Source organism: Podarcis filfolensis, assembly GCF_964270895.1.
Source record: "Podarcis filfolensis genome assembly, chromosome: 14".
NCBI classification, from domain to species: Eukaryota; Metazoa; Chordata; class Lepidosauria; order Squamata; family Lacertidae; genus Podarcis; species Podarcis filfolensis.
The window spans coordinates 3,401,742-3,413,063 of record NC_139616.1 but is presented as its reverse complement, the minus strand read 5'-3'; the positions used below and the strand labels follow the sequence as shown (position 1 = coordinate 3,413,063).

Sequence of the window (11,322 nt, the reverse complement as noted above, 5' to 3'; positions counted from 1 at the left end):
GTAACAGCTTCGCATGGGCGCTTCTGCATCTCCTTTTGCTTTTCGCCTTTTAACTTAAGCGGTTCAAAAACGGACGGATTCCAGCAAACTACCTACAGCTAGGAAAGGGTTACATCGAACGAAAGTGCATTTTACACAGTTGGTCATCATTCCTATTCACAGACATGTACAGTTTATCCCTCCTAGTTCCCCCTCCCCTCCTCAGTTTTCTCAGCAGTTCCAACAGAAAAGAAGGGTATTTTTAATGGGCGTTCCTCTTAGGCCTCTCAGTTGCCACGTTTAAAACCAAAATTGGAAGTCTGGTTTCCCTCGTTAAAAACATAATCCATGACTTAAAAAAAATATCCTCGAAACAATCAAAAGATTAGAAAATCACTCCCCTTCTCAACTCGGAAAGTAAACTTTCACCTTATAAGAGTTATAGAAAACGGGCCAGGGTATGAGGGTTCAGGATGGCGTTTAAACGACTTCGTAAACATAACGGACCCGATCCAGCCAAAGTTATGCACTTCAGTAAACAGCGCAATCCTGTGGGAGTTTCCTCAGAAGTACGTCTCGCTGTAGTCAGCAGAGCCTGTACGTACGCGCGGATAGGATCGCAGCTAAATTAGCTCTTAGTTTGTGTGTGTGTTCCCCAAAGAAAAGTTAACAGCAGCCGGATCCAAAGTCATGTTTAATCGGAGATAAATCTCACAGGGTTGCAAAAGTATTTACTCCCGAAAACCTCAGGACTAAGGCTGCAATCTTCTGCAGATTTACCTGGGAGTAAGTCTCCTTTGGAAACGTACACAGAATTGCTCTGAAAATGTCCCATTAAAATAAATGGGACTTTTTTTTTAAAGCAGTTGACTTTGGTTCGATCGGGCATCCTCTTATTTCACAGGGACATCCTCCTCTTCCTCGGGGCCTTTGCCGGAGCACAATTTTTGCGTGAAAGGCCGGGGGTTGGGATGGGGGTGTCTTTAAAAAAAAGCCTTAAATAGAAAGCAAGGGCATGGGGTTTGGACGTTTCAGAGAGAGCGAGAGAGCGACCCTTTCAGTGCATGGCGTCCCCCTGCCCAAAGAACTTTTTTAAAAGTTGGACAACAAACCTTGTGGAGAAGGCTCCAAAGTGAAACCAATTTGTGGGGGAAAGAGGGGGAGGGGGAGGGGGAGAGGGAATAAGCATCTGTGATAGCTGTGGGTTTTTATCTCCTTTCTTCCCCAAGAGAAATCCTGCCCGGGTTGTGGGGTGGGGGGAGGATGGACGAGAGACAGAAATGAACAAACAAGTTTGATTTTGCCTTTCTCCAGCATGGGCCTGCAATTGCATTGAGACGCACCGAGTTCTTCTGGAAGCCGAGTGCCCAGGAGTGGGAGGGAGATGGTAAAGTCTTTTTCTTTTTTTGCAGGGGGGCGCGGTATTTGAACCCAAAGCACCCACCGCTCAGTCCCTTCCGACGAATAAATATAGCAGGCGGGTGGACCAGGAAATTTGAGGAGGGTCAAAATAAAGGAAAACGTCGTCGACTTGGGGGTTTGACGGGTGGGGTGAGGGGTTTTCCTTTCCTGCTGCCTCCCCCACTCCGCCAGCCTCCCTCCCTCAGGCCCGGGTGTCAGTGGACGGCGACCACAGCGTGGAGGGCGGAGGGCGGGCTGGTCAGGGTCTCGCTGGGGGTGGCGGGGCTGCTTTGGCTGGTGGCCGTCTGCGAGGACGTGGGACTGAGCGAAGGCGGCGAGTTCGAGAGGATGGTGGGGATGGGCGCGGGCAAGGCGGGCAAGGCGGGCACTGCGGCGGCCGGCGTGGGCTTGATGGGCACCGGGATGGCCGGCAAAGTCTGCCCGGCGCCGTGGCACAGCGGCTTGAGGGGGACCCCGTAGGCGGCGCTGTAATCGCCGCTGGCCATGGAGATGGGGGTCGCCGTCTCGAGCATACCGGAGCCGTACACGTGGGGCCAGCCGGTGCCCACCGTCGTCAGCTGGTTGGGGAGCGGGTAGGCGCCGGGCATGGGCTGCATGGTGGAGAAGGCCAACCCGCCGGGCATCTTGTACTCGCGTGCGATGATGTTTTCGATGGCGAAGGGGTGCTTGAAGCCTGACGGCTGGGAGACGCCCAGGTTGTAGGGCGGCATCTGGGGCAGGTGGGAGCCGCCGGCGGCCAGGGCGCTGAGGCGCAGCTTGGCTTGCTGCTGGAGGTACTGGGCGGCTTCCGACGGTTTGGAGGGCGCCAACGGGTCGGACTTGAGGACCTTGAAGCGCTTGCGGCGCCGCAGGAAGCTGCCGTTCTCGAACATGTCCCCGCAGCTGGGGTGCAGCGCCCAGAAGCTGCCTTTGCCCGGCTGGTCCGGCCGTCGAGGGATCTTGATGAAGCAGTCGTTGAAGGAGAGGTTGTGGCGCAGCGAGTTCTGCCAACGCTGCGTGTTCTCCCGGTAGTAAGGGAAGCGGTCCATAATGAACTTGTAGATCTCGCTCAGCGGCAGCATCTTCTCCGGGGAGCTCTGGATGGCCATGGCCGTCAGCGAGATGTACGAGTAAGGAGGCTTCTGGTCACTGTACGTGTTGCGGCCCGGCCGAGGCATGGTGGCGGCGGCGGCGGCGGCTCGGAAGAGATCTGCAGAGGCGTGGGGGGGGGATGATTGAGGAGAGGGGCGGTAAGAGAGCTCGCGTTAAGCAAATAGATCTCTATATCTATAGCGGGGTGGGGGAGAAAGTAGTTTACAGGTGAAAGCGGGGATTTTCTTGGCTTCCGTCTCCCTGCTTTTCGCGGCGAGAGCCTGCAGGAGTGAGCAGGTCTGCTGGGGTAATATCTGAGAAAAGTCCGCCCCCCCCCCACATGCACACAAGGGAACGGGAGGGGGGCTTCACCTCCAACTCAAGAAGTTATACTGACAGACCAAAACCACCGCCCCTCCTCAGAAACTGTAGCTCGGGGCACTCTGATTTCTCTTCAGATCGTATAAATCTAGGAGAGATCCATCCCTCATTTTCCACCAAAATAAATACATCATTGTTGATGATAATAATCAGTTTCACGGCGCTTTCCCGGTGCTTGCCCTGTAGGAATTCTTACAGACCGATCCTCCTTTCTTTTTTTAAAAAAACCAAAAAGCCCTCCATTACTCGTGAGTAAACGCTGAGGAGTTCAAAGGGACTTGCTTCCTCGCCACTGTTGGAGAGACGGGCTCCCTCCTCCTCCGACCATTATAGCGATGGTTTCAAAGTACAAAAATTTATTCCGATACGCCCCCACCCAGCCCCCATGAAAGCGTAAACTCCCTTCCAGAGTCCGTCTCTCCCTCACTCACTCCCTCACTCACAAACACCATCACACCATCCGGTCCGCAACTCATAAAAGTTCACCCCCTCCCCCTGCCGTCAGGTACGAGGGACGCAACGGGACAGCAACCCACGCGGGAGCGGGGACATTTCTTCCCAGTTTCCCTCCCCGTTTCCAAACTTCCTCCTCGGAGGAGCCTCTGACCCGCGCAGCTGAAGAGCCATCCGAGAGGAGCAAGAGCTCCTCCGCTCGCCCCCTCTAACATCTCCGGCTCACCTTAACGCTGCCTCCAGCCGAGAGTCCGCATCCGGGGCCCGCTCCTCACCGACGCCTGCCCGCTGCTGTCCCCCGGACCGGCTCGCTGCTTCCCTGGGCTCCGACGGAGGGGCTGAGGGGAAACCTGGAGGTCCTGTCCCGCGCAAGCCGGCGTGGAGCGGGGCTGGTCCGGCTGTGGGCAGCCCCGGAGGAGAGATCGAGGCGAGCCGATCGAGGGCTGGCCAGGCGCTCCTCCTCGGCGGGCTCAGCAGCCCGAGCTAAGTAGCTGCCGCCGCCGCCGCTTCCTCCATCTCCTGCCTCCCAATCATCTGCTGGTTGCATGCGGCGACTGGAGCAGAAAAGACCCCTGTCGGGGCGCTTCATTAGTGTGCCACTTCTTCTCTATCATATGACAATCGCCTTGGGAGGAGGAAGGAGGGGAGGGAGGAGGGAGGATGAAGGAGAAGCCAGGAGGAGGAGGATGGGGGGAGGAGGGGGGAGAGAGGCGCAAGAGGGCTGGCGGAAAGGCATAATCTGGTTCCATTGACACCTATTTACACGGACACCTTGGGCCAATGGGAAGCAGTGCCATCGGAAGCCAAAGCGCAGCCGCCGGAATGGAAAAGGGGTGAGGATCGCAGCCCGGGAAGGATGTGTGCGAGGGAGACGCAGAGAGGGGTGGGGGAGAGGGGGGCGCGAGCAACCGTGCGAGTCAGCCAGCCCGGGTTGTGTGCATGCGGAGTCTCTGGGCGCAGGGACTTGGCGGGGCGCTTCGCCCGCAATTCACACTTACAAATGAAGCAACTGAGAGGCTGGAGGGGGAGAGAAGGGGGGGCGGATGGGGAAGCCGGAGGAGGGATGTTTGACGTGGCAATTGCTTGCCTGGCCTATTCTGCTTGTTCGACATTGTTCCCTGATTTGTATTGTTAGCTAGCTTCAGGCTGGGCCCCCTGTCCCGTCCCGTCCCGCGCCGCCCCCCACCCCGCCCCCCGTTCCGGGCGAGGGCTCCCCTTCCCCCTCCCTCCCCCCCCCCAGCTGGAAAGGCCTTTCTCTCGCCCAAATCCGAGCCAGCTCTTGTCTTGGCGTTTCTAAGGACTCTTTTTAAGAAAAGGGGAAACTCTCTTGTGTTGTGTGCGCGCTCGGAGTTTGGCGGCGTTTGGGTCTGTTTGTTTTCGAAGCGCAGTCGCTTTCCACCCCTGTCTTTCCGTGGTGGAATAAATCACGCTCTGGGTTGGGGGATGAGTTATTTATTTAAGGGCGGATTTATTTATTTGCTTGGGAGACGGTCCAGCCACATGTTAAGCCACTTTGAAGTCGTCGTCCCCCCCCCCGTGGATTGCCAGGGAGGAGGGAGAGCTTAAGCACATGCACGCTGCCGAAATCGGGCCGGAGAGTGGGGAGAGAGAGACTTAGAAGTCTTCGGATCCCTCCCGTGTTTTGTTTTATTATTTGAGGGGTTGGGAATGTTCTCTTTTTTTCTTTTTTGGAATCTTCCTCGCTAAGAAAGGCCAACTTTTCATCCCCAGTGAGAGACCCATCACTTTTAAAAGCAGCGAAGATCTCCCTCGCTGCTTTCTTCCTTCTTTCTGGCAATTTGCCCTCTAAGGAGGCATGAGGAGCGGAGAGAGATAGGAGATCGCCTATCTCTGCTGCTTCTTCTTCTTCTTCAAATTAATGTGGGTGCCTGCTAAACAGTTAAGGAGGTTTCAGGTAGGCTCGGGAATTGCATGTGCACGATCCTACCTAATCAAAGTACTTGTTGCAGTGGATGAGATTTTAGGCCATTTCACCATTTCACTGAAATTAAGGGAACTTGAAAAGTGGCTGGATCGTGAGTTATGTGCATGCACGCATGAATGAATAATTTTATGATCCTATGAAAAACGGATCCGCTGAATTGGTCTACCTTACCTAACTGGCATTTCTTGTTTACGTGTAAAGAAGACACTCGGGTATGTTTAGAGCGCGTCTATAACAGCAAACTATTTAACAGCGCGATCCTGTGTATGTCTACTCAATGGGATTTACTCCTAGGTAAGTATAGATCTTAGTACATAAAGTCCCAATTGTATTGTTGGGACTTGGATCGGGACGTTATTTCACCTGTTCCGTGCGATCCATTAGCAGGTTAAGCTGAAGTATATAGATTTCAGCAGATTTTTGTCGCGATCAAAAATTTATTACATTCAGTAGGCACCCCAGGTCAAGTAAGGGCCGTTGATTTTCGTGAAACTTCCCACAGGCGTAATTAGGATTAGATCTTTTCGCACGTTCCTTCTTTATTGTGTACACCAGGATCGTAACGCGTGGGGAATACATGTGAGTCCTCTTAGACTCGGGATTGGCCTCGACTCCGTTAAATGCTTGTGGCAAACCTGGTTTCGTAGTTGAGTAACGTGTGAAAGGACAACCTACATGTACACTGCGTCTCAACCGAGTTGTGGAGCTCTCCAGCGTCTCCACGACATCCGCCAGCGCTCTGGTCCTCGGCGGGGGAGGGGGAGGATCAAAAGGATCGCTGAAATCTAAATAAAGACTTTCCACTCTTGAAGAGGTGACCTACTTCTGTATTCCCGTGTAAATCACTTACACACCTCTTGTGTGACTGTTGATACAACGCGGCGAAAGTGACAGGTGAGCAGTTCAACACGTAGAGCAATGGGTTCAAACGTCGTGCGAAAGCGATATTGTAAAAAGAGATTGCAGAATAGTCTCTCTCTTGCAAAACAAAAACAAAAAACCCACCCCCACCCCAAATCCTCCCCTCTAATGTAGCTGCAGACTTCGGAAAAGGCGAACGCGCCAGGCTTGGAAGGGATGCTTGAGAAAGGACTCAGGCAGCGCCCAACATGGAAACTAAACATGCCCTGGGGTTGCGATCTGGGGGCATCCGACTTTCAGAGGACAGCGCAGTCGCCGCCCTCTTACATGCCCACCTTCCTTTAGCGCCAAAGTTCTCCGAGACATTCCATTAAAAGCGAACCAAACGTCCGGCTGGAAAAGGGCAAGTAAAATGACGAGAGTGCAGAGTTACCTCTCTTACCAACAAAACCCAGAACCCTTTCTCTTCACTAAATATGCCCCCAGTATAATTAAGAAACAGTTTTTAATACTCTTGGGCAGATTTTATTCTTACAACGAGCCTACAGAGTAGGCCAGTAATATCTTCAGCATAGGAAGACGAACAGGGCCTTTTTGGTTTTTTTAACTCAGGGGAAGCAGGAGCACAAAGAGCACCGACGGGGCCGGCATGAAACTTATTAAACGGTCAAAGGAAGTGACAGCGATCAGCTGAAATCATTCTTAAAAATTGTCTTTGGTGACCCAGGTTTCAAAAATATACATTTTTTAAAAAACATGTGGGAAGCAATAGAGGTTTAAGACACGCCAAAGGAGGTATAGGTCTTTCCCCTAACTCATAATGATCCGGTGGAACGCCTTGCCACTTGACAGTTCTATCGACATCCACGCAAATTTAAGATGAGGCAAAAACGGGCGGGGGTCAGGGTTGCTGTCATAAATGCAGCTTTTTGGAATTCCTCATCCTGTAGGATGCGAGCCAGAGAGATCAGCAGATGAGACCTCATTAGGAAACCCTGAAGCTGGTACCACGTAGCTGCTGGTTCGCTATTCTAGAAGGAAGATCCGGACCGAAACGACGCCGAGCGGGTTCAACGTGACAATTCCAGGCTGTCCCTTCACCTCTGTCTCGCACGTAAAGCCTCCTAGACGCAGTTCTCTGGGAGTGAGCATCACTAGGAACTCGCCCCTGCACACTCTCCACACCACACTGTGTTATTTTTATTTTATTTCTAAATGACATTGAGTTTTTTGAAAAGAAAAGGAAAGAAAAAAGAAAAGAAAAGAGAGTGGATCGTTTATTATAAACTTCTCTCTCTCTCTCTCTCTCTCTCTCTGTCTCTCTCTCTCTCTCTCTCTCACACACACACACCACATTAACTGCATTTTCGTTGCTGGTCAATAACTCACCAAAACGTAACTTAAACACGACGAATTTAGGAGATTAAACAATTTCATTAATATTGAAATGGCGGCGGAGCCGGAGCGCGGCCGCTTGAGATGCACACGCACGTTTTTCAATATTAACAGAAGTACTTGAAGAGAAGAATAATGTCACCTTCTTAATTCAGGAAAAATAAAGCGTCGTCGTGGGGCTGGGGGCGGGGTGGGGGGTGCGACGAGAGCGGGAAGAAAGAAGAGAAGAAAGGGACCCTAAGCCCAAATTTCTTGCGCAACGTTGTATCTACGGATTCTTAAATTGCATCTTGGAAGAGATCTTTCTTACTGATCCTGCCGTACTTGGCTGGAGTACCACATTGTGTTTGTATGTGTGTGTAATTGGGACACGCGCACGCGCGCACCTTTATCCAAACTGGACCAGAGCAGTAAACACTCTGCATCTCTACGGGAGAAGGAGCGCAAAATTATTTCTCGAAGTCCGAAACCACCTTGGGAAGATTCATTGCGGTTATTGCATAGGATAAGTCCCTCTCCTATTTAAAGCTTCCATCCCATGGATACTGCGATGGACACAGTAAGCTGCCCACTGAGCACTGTGGGACTTGCTTCCTAGTGACCACGCACAGGGTGAGCTCAAAGGGAAGCAACGGTTCTGGCAGCAAGAGGGAATGCTTTGCACACGTGCCGAGAAAGGGACGCAGACACCGCCCTTGCGAGCGTCTTTTTGGCTTTCCCCAGGAAAGACGGGCGCCCTCGATGGGGGCTGAGCGGCTTCCGCGGCGCTGTAGAACCTCCACATGCCAAGCAGTGCACCTCTGAATGCCGGGGACAGAAAACGAAAGCCTGGCCATTACCTTGACGCCCTCCCTGAGCGCTGCAGGACATCTGGTTAGGCCAGATGGACTTTTTTGGTCTGATCCAGCCGGGTAATTGTTGGGTTGCTCTTGGAAGTAAAAGGAACCAAAGCTTTAAAGGAGTTCCTTTTGTTTCAAGGTTTATATGCTCACCTCCCCAAGCAGGCGCTTCCGCTCTTTTCTCGTAAAGATTCAGGGTTTTGTTCCTAGGACATTTCTCTAGTGGAGCAACGGAGTGCCAAAATCATTCCAGTGTCCTAAACAGCAGAAATCTAAATGGCGAAGTTGGTGGGGGTGGGGGTGGGGTTCTTCCTGCATCCAGGGTTTGGGATTCTCTTTTGGGGTGTGTGGGAGACCCATGGACGTAAATAAGTTTATACACACAGTCATACAAGCTATTAAGGCTATACCTCTCTTCTCCTGACTTAACAGCATGTCCCAATCTATGAACTAATTATGAGTAAAAATGTCGTAGTGCTTCAGTCCGCTTTAAGAAACCCACATTAGTTCTGTGGGTAGTCACGCATTATCGCTTCAAAAATTCAGATCCACAAACCACTTAAGCCTACTGCCAGGCTTTTCACTCGATCCATGCTTCCCCCCAACGCACACACAAATAAAGAGTTAATACATTAATTTACTAATCATTACTGTAAAACCACATGCTGTACTTCGGACAAGTTATGAATAAAAGAGAGAAAGCATCGCGATCCGGAAAGCTGTTGACTTATCTGCAGAACCCATCAGCGCAGCCTGACTGTTGGTGTATTTACCCGGAAGCAAAGTAAGCAGCCAAATGGTCACTTTATTTGGGAATATCTCAATAAGAAATAACTGGGAATTACTTCTGAGTAAATTTGCACGAGGCTTCCGGAGATCCTGAGCACGTTTTTTTTTTTGTGTGTGTGTGTTTTTCTTTTTTTAAAAAAAGAATTTCCTATTAATTTCCGGGGCTTTCTTCCGAGTAAGAGTACGTCCTTCCTCAGAATTGCACGGATTTTAATAGGGCTCTTCCCCACCCTAAGAAGGGGTACAGATTCTAAAGCACGTTGCCACTGCATTCAGGAAACCTTTACGCGTAAAAATGTGTAGGGTTGAGGCTCAGGGTTCTGTGCGTCACTTTGGAAACGGAAAATAATTTTCCTGATTGTCTCTCATACTCCTTTCACCCATTAAAAAAAAAATCTTTTTCCAAATCCATCCTCTCAGTTTTAAAATATTAAGCGCACGCCTCAAATGTTATTTTGGGTTTGGAGACACGAAGGAATCACTCGCCAAAGGGGGAATCAACCTCTATTCTGTAGGAAATCAAAACAAATAGACTTGGAGGTGGGGTGAAGAATGTGGGTGGGTGGGTGGGAGGAAAGAAATCTTATTCAAATAAGGAGCTCAGGGGAAGTGTTGGGAAAACTGTATAAAAACCCACATAAGTCAATTATATCCAATGGAAATCCGTCGGGCGCAGGGAGCATTCAAGGCGCTCCCGCGGACCACCTTTCTGCATGCATGGAGAGTTCGCTTTAAGCCTCCTTTCCCACAAGTTAGACCACACACGTTTTCCAGATTTGGCAATAATTTATGCTAATTTCCCCTCCATAAATCCACAATTCGCTTCAGTGGCGAGCCGGGGAGGGAGGGACGGAAGGCGAGGCGAGGCAAGGACAAAAAAGTGACAAGCACCACAATATTGATTTTTGGGGATGTGTTTACACGCAGATGCGTTGCTGGGGGGGATGCCCCTCAACTTTTGCACGGATTATTTACACACACACGTTTCAGAACTCCAAAAGAACCTAAAAGCTTTGTTTATGAAAGTGAGGGCTCATACCAGCTTGTTAATATTTACAAAACAGTGGGAAGAGGGCTGAAAGGAAGGCGAGGAATTGGGGACGGGTGCGGGGGAGAGATGTCCCAGCTTCTTAAGGTCTCCTAGGCGGCCACTGCCAGCAACAATAATCCAGTCCTCTCTGAACCCCTCTTACTTTGTGGTGGGGGCGAGCGGGGCGGAGAGGAATTATCTGCGGGCGAAGGCGAGAGCCAGGACCCCCACCTGATGCTCAGTCTCTCCGCCATCGTTTCCTGAGAAAAGGATACACTTTTTTAAAAATTTTAATGCTTGAAGTTCGGGTTAATTTGCGCATTTAAATGTTTTTTTTTTTACGCAGGACGCGGGGAAAATGCGGTGACCACACGAAGGTGTGGGTTTCTTCCATTGTGCCTTTTGCCAAGCGATCCGGCTACTTTGTGGGAACTGGGGGCTTTAAAGGCATCAAGGCGCGCGGGCCTTTGAGCTCTCTCGCATCAGGCATTCTTTCGCCAAATCTGCCACTTTGGTGGCGTGGAACCACTTAGGGTCTCTCTCCCTCTCCCTCCCTCCCTCCCTCCCTCTCCCGAATGATTCTGTTTCCTTTGCCTGATCAGCGCTAAAACAAATTCTCCGTGCCTGTCATTTAAAAATATAAAACCTCTACTGGGTCTAAAACACACATACAAACCTTCCTCTCTAATCGATATTTGCAAAAAAAAAAAAAAAAAAAGGAAAGAGTTGGTAGCCGCTGTTAACCGAGGCACGCGTTTTATCAGAAAGCAAACTACTGAATTCAAATGGGACTTGTTTCCCAGGCGGAAGTTGTATTTGAACGTGTGGGAAGCTGCAGAGGTCTGGCCGAATCCTATGCATGCATCGCTGAAAAGAAGTCCCAGCGAGATAAAAGTGGTTTACTGTCTAGTCAATGAGCATAGGATCACAACCAACCTAGACATGTGGGGCAAAATTCCTCCTGGCTTGAGAGGATCATGGGTATCGACTAAATAAATCTTGACTAGGCAGCAAGGCTGCAACCCGAGGCTCTTCTACTTGAGGGTAAACGGACCCGTGGGCCAAGGTAACCCTCTTGCTTAGGAGAACGTCTGGATGGTGCGCTTAAAATAGACTCAGTGAGCGGAGGAAGGCAAAGCGTGCGAGACCAAACACGC

General features: G+C 50.9%; 1 protein-coding gene across 2 annotated transcripts; it reads right to left on the bottom strand.

The window, feature by feature from the left end:
- Window positions 1–303: 303 nt before the first annotated feature.
- Window positions 304–8,375, bottom strand: FOXB1 (forkhead box B1). 2 transcript variants are annotated; one of them, XM_083586985.1, is made up of 2 exons: window positions 8,347–8,375; window positions 304–2,590 (listed from the first exon to the last, which is right to left on the bottom strand). In XM_083586985.1, the coding sequence occupies exon 2, from the start codon at window positions 2,556–2,558 to the stop codon at window positions 1,596–1,598; it is 963 nt and encodes a 320-aa protein (XP_083443111.1). In that variant the 5' UTR covers window positions 2,559–2,590; window positions 8,347–8,375; the 3' UTR covers window positions 304–1,595. The 2 variants fall into 2 exon arrangements, with proteins under 2 accessions (XP_083443111.1, XP_083443110.1); XM_083586984.1 differs by lacking the exon at window positions 8,347–8,375 and adding an exon at window positions 3,533–4,133.
- Between the last annotated feature and the right edge of the window lie 2,947 nt (window positions 8,376–11,322).

What these genes read in the sequence shown, in the direction of transcription:
- FOXB1 (XM_083586985.1), bottom strand. Translation starts at nt 2,558, where the DNA reads ATGCCTCGGCCGGGCCGCAACACGTACAGTGACCAGAAGCCTCCTTAC.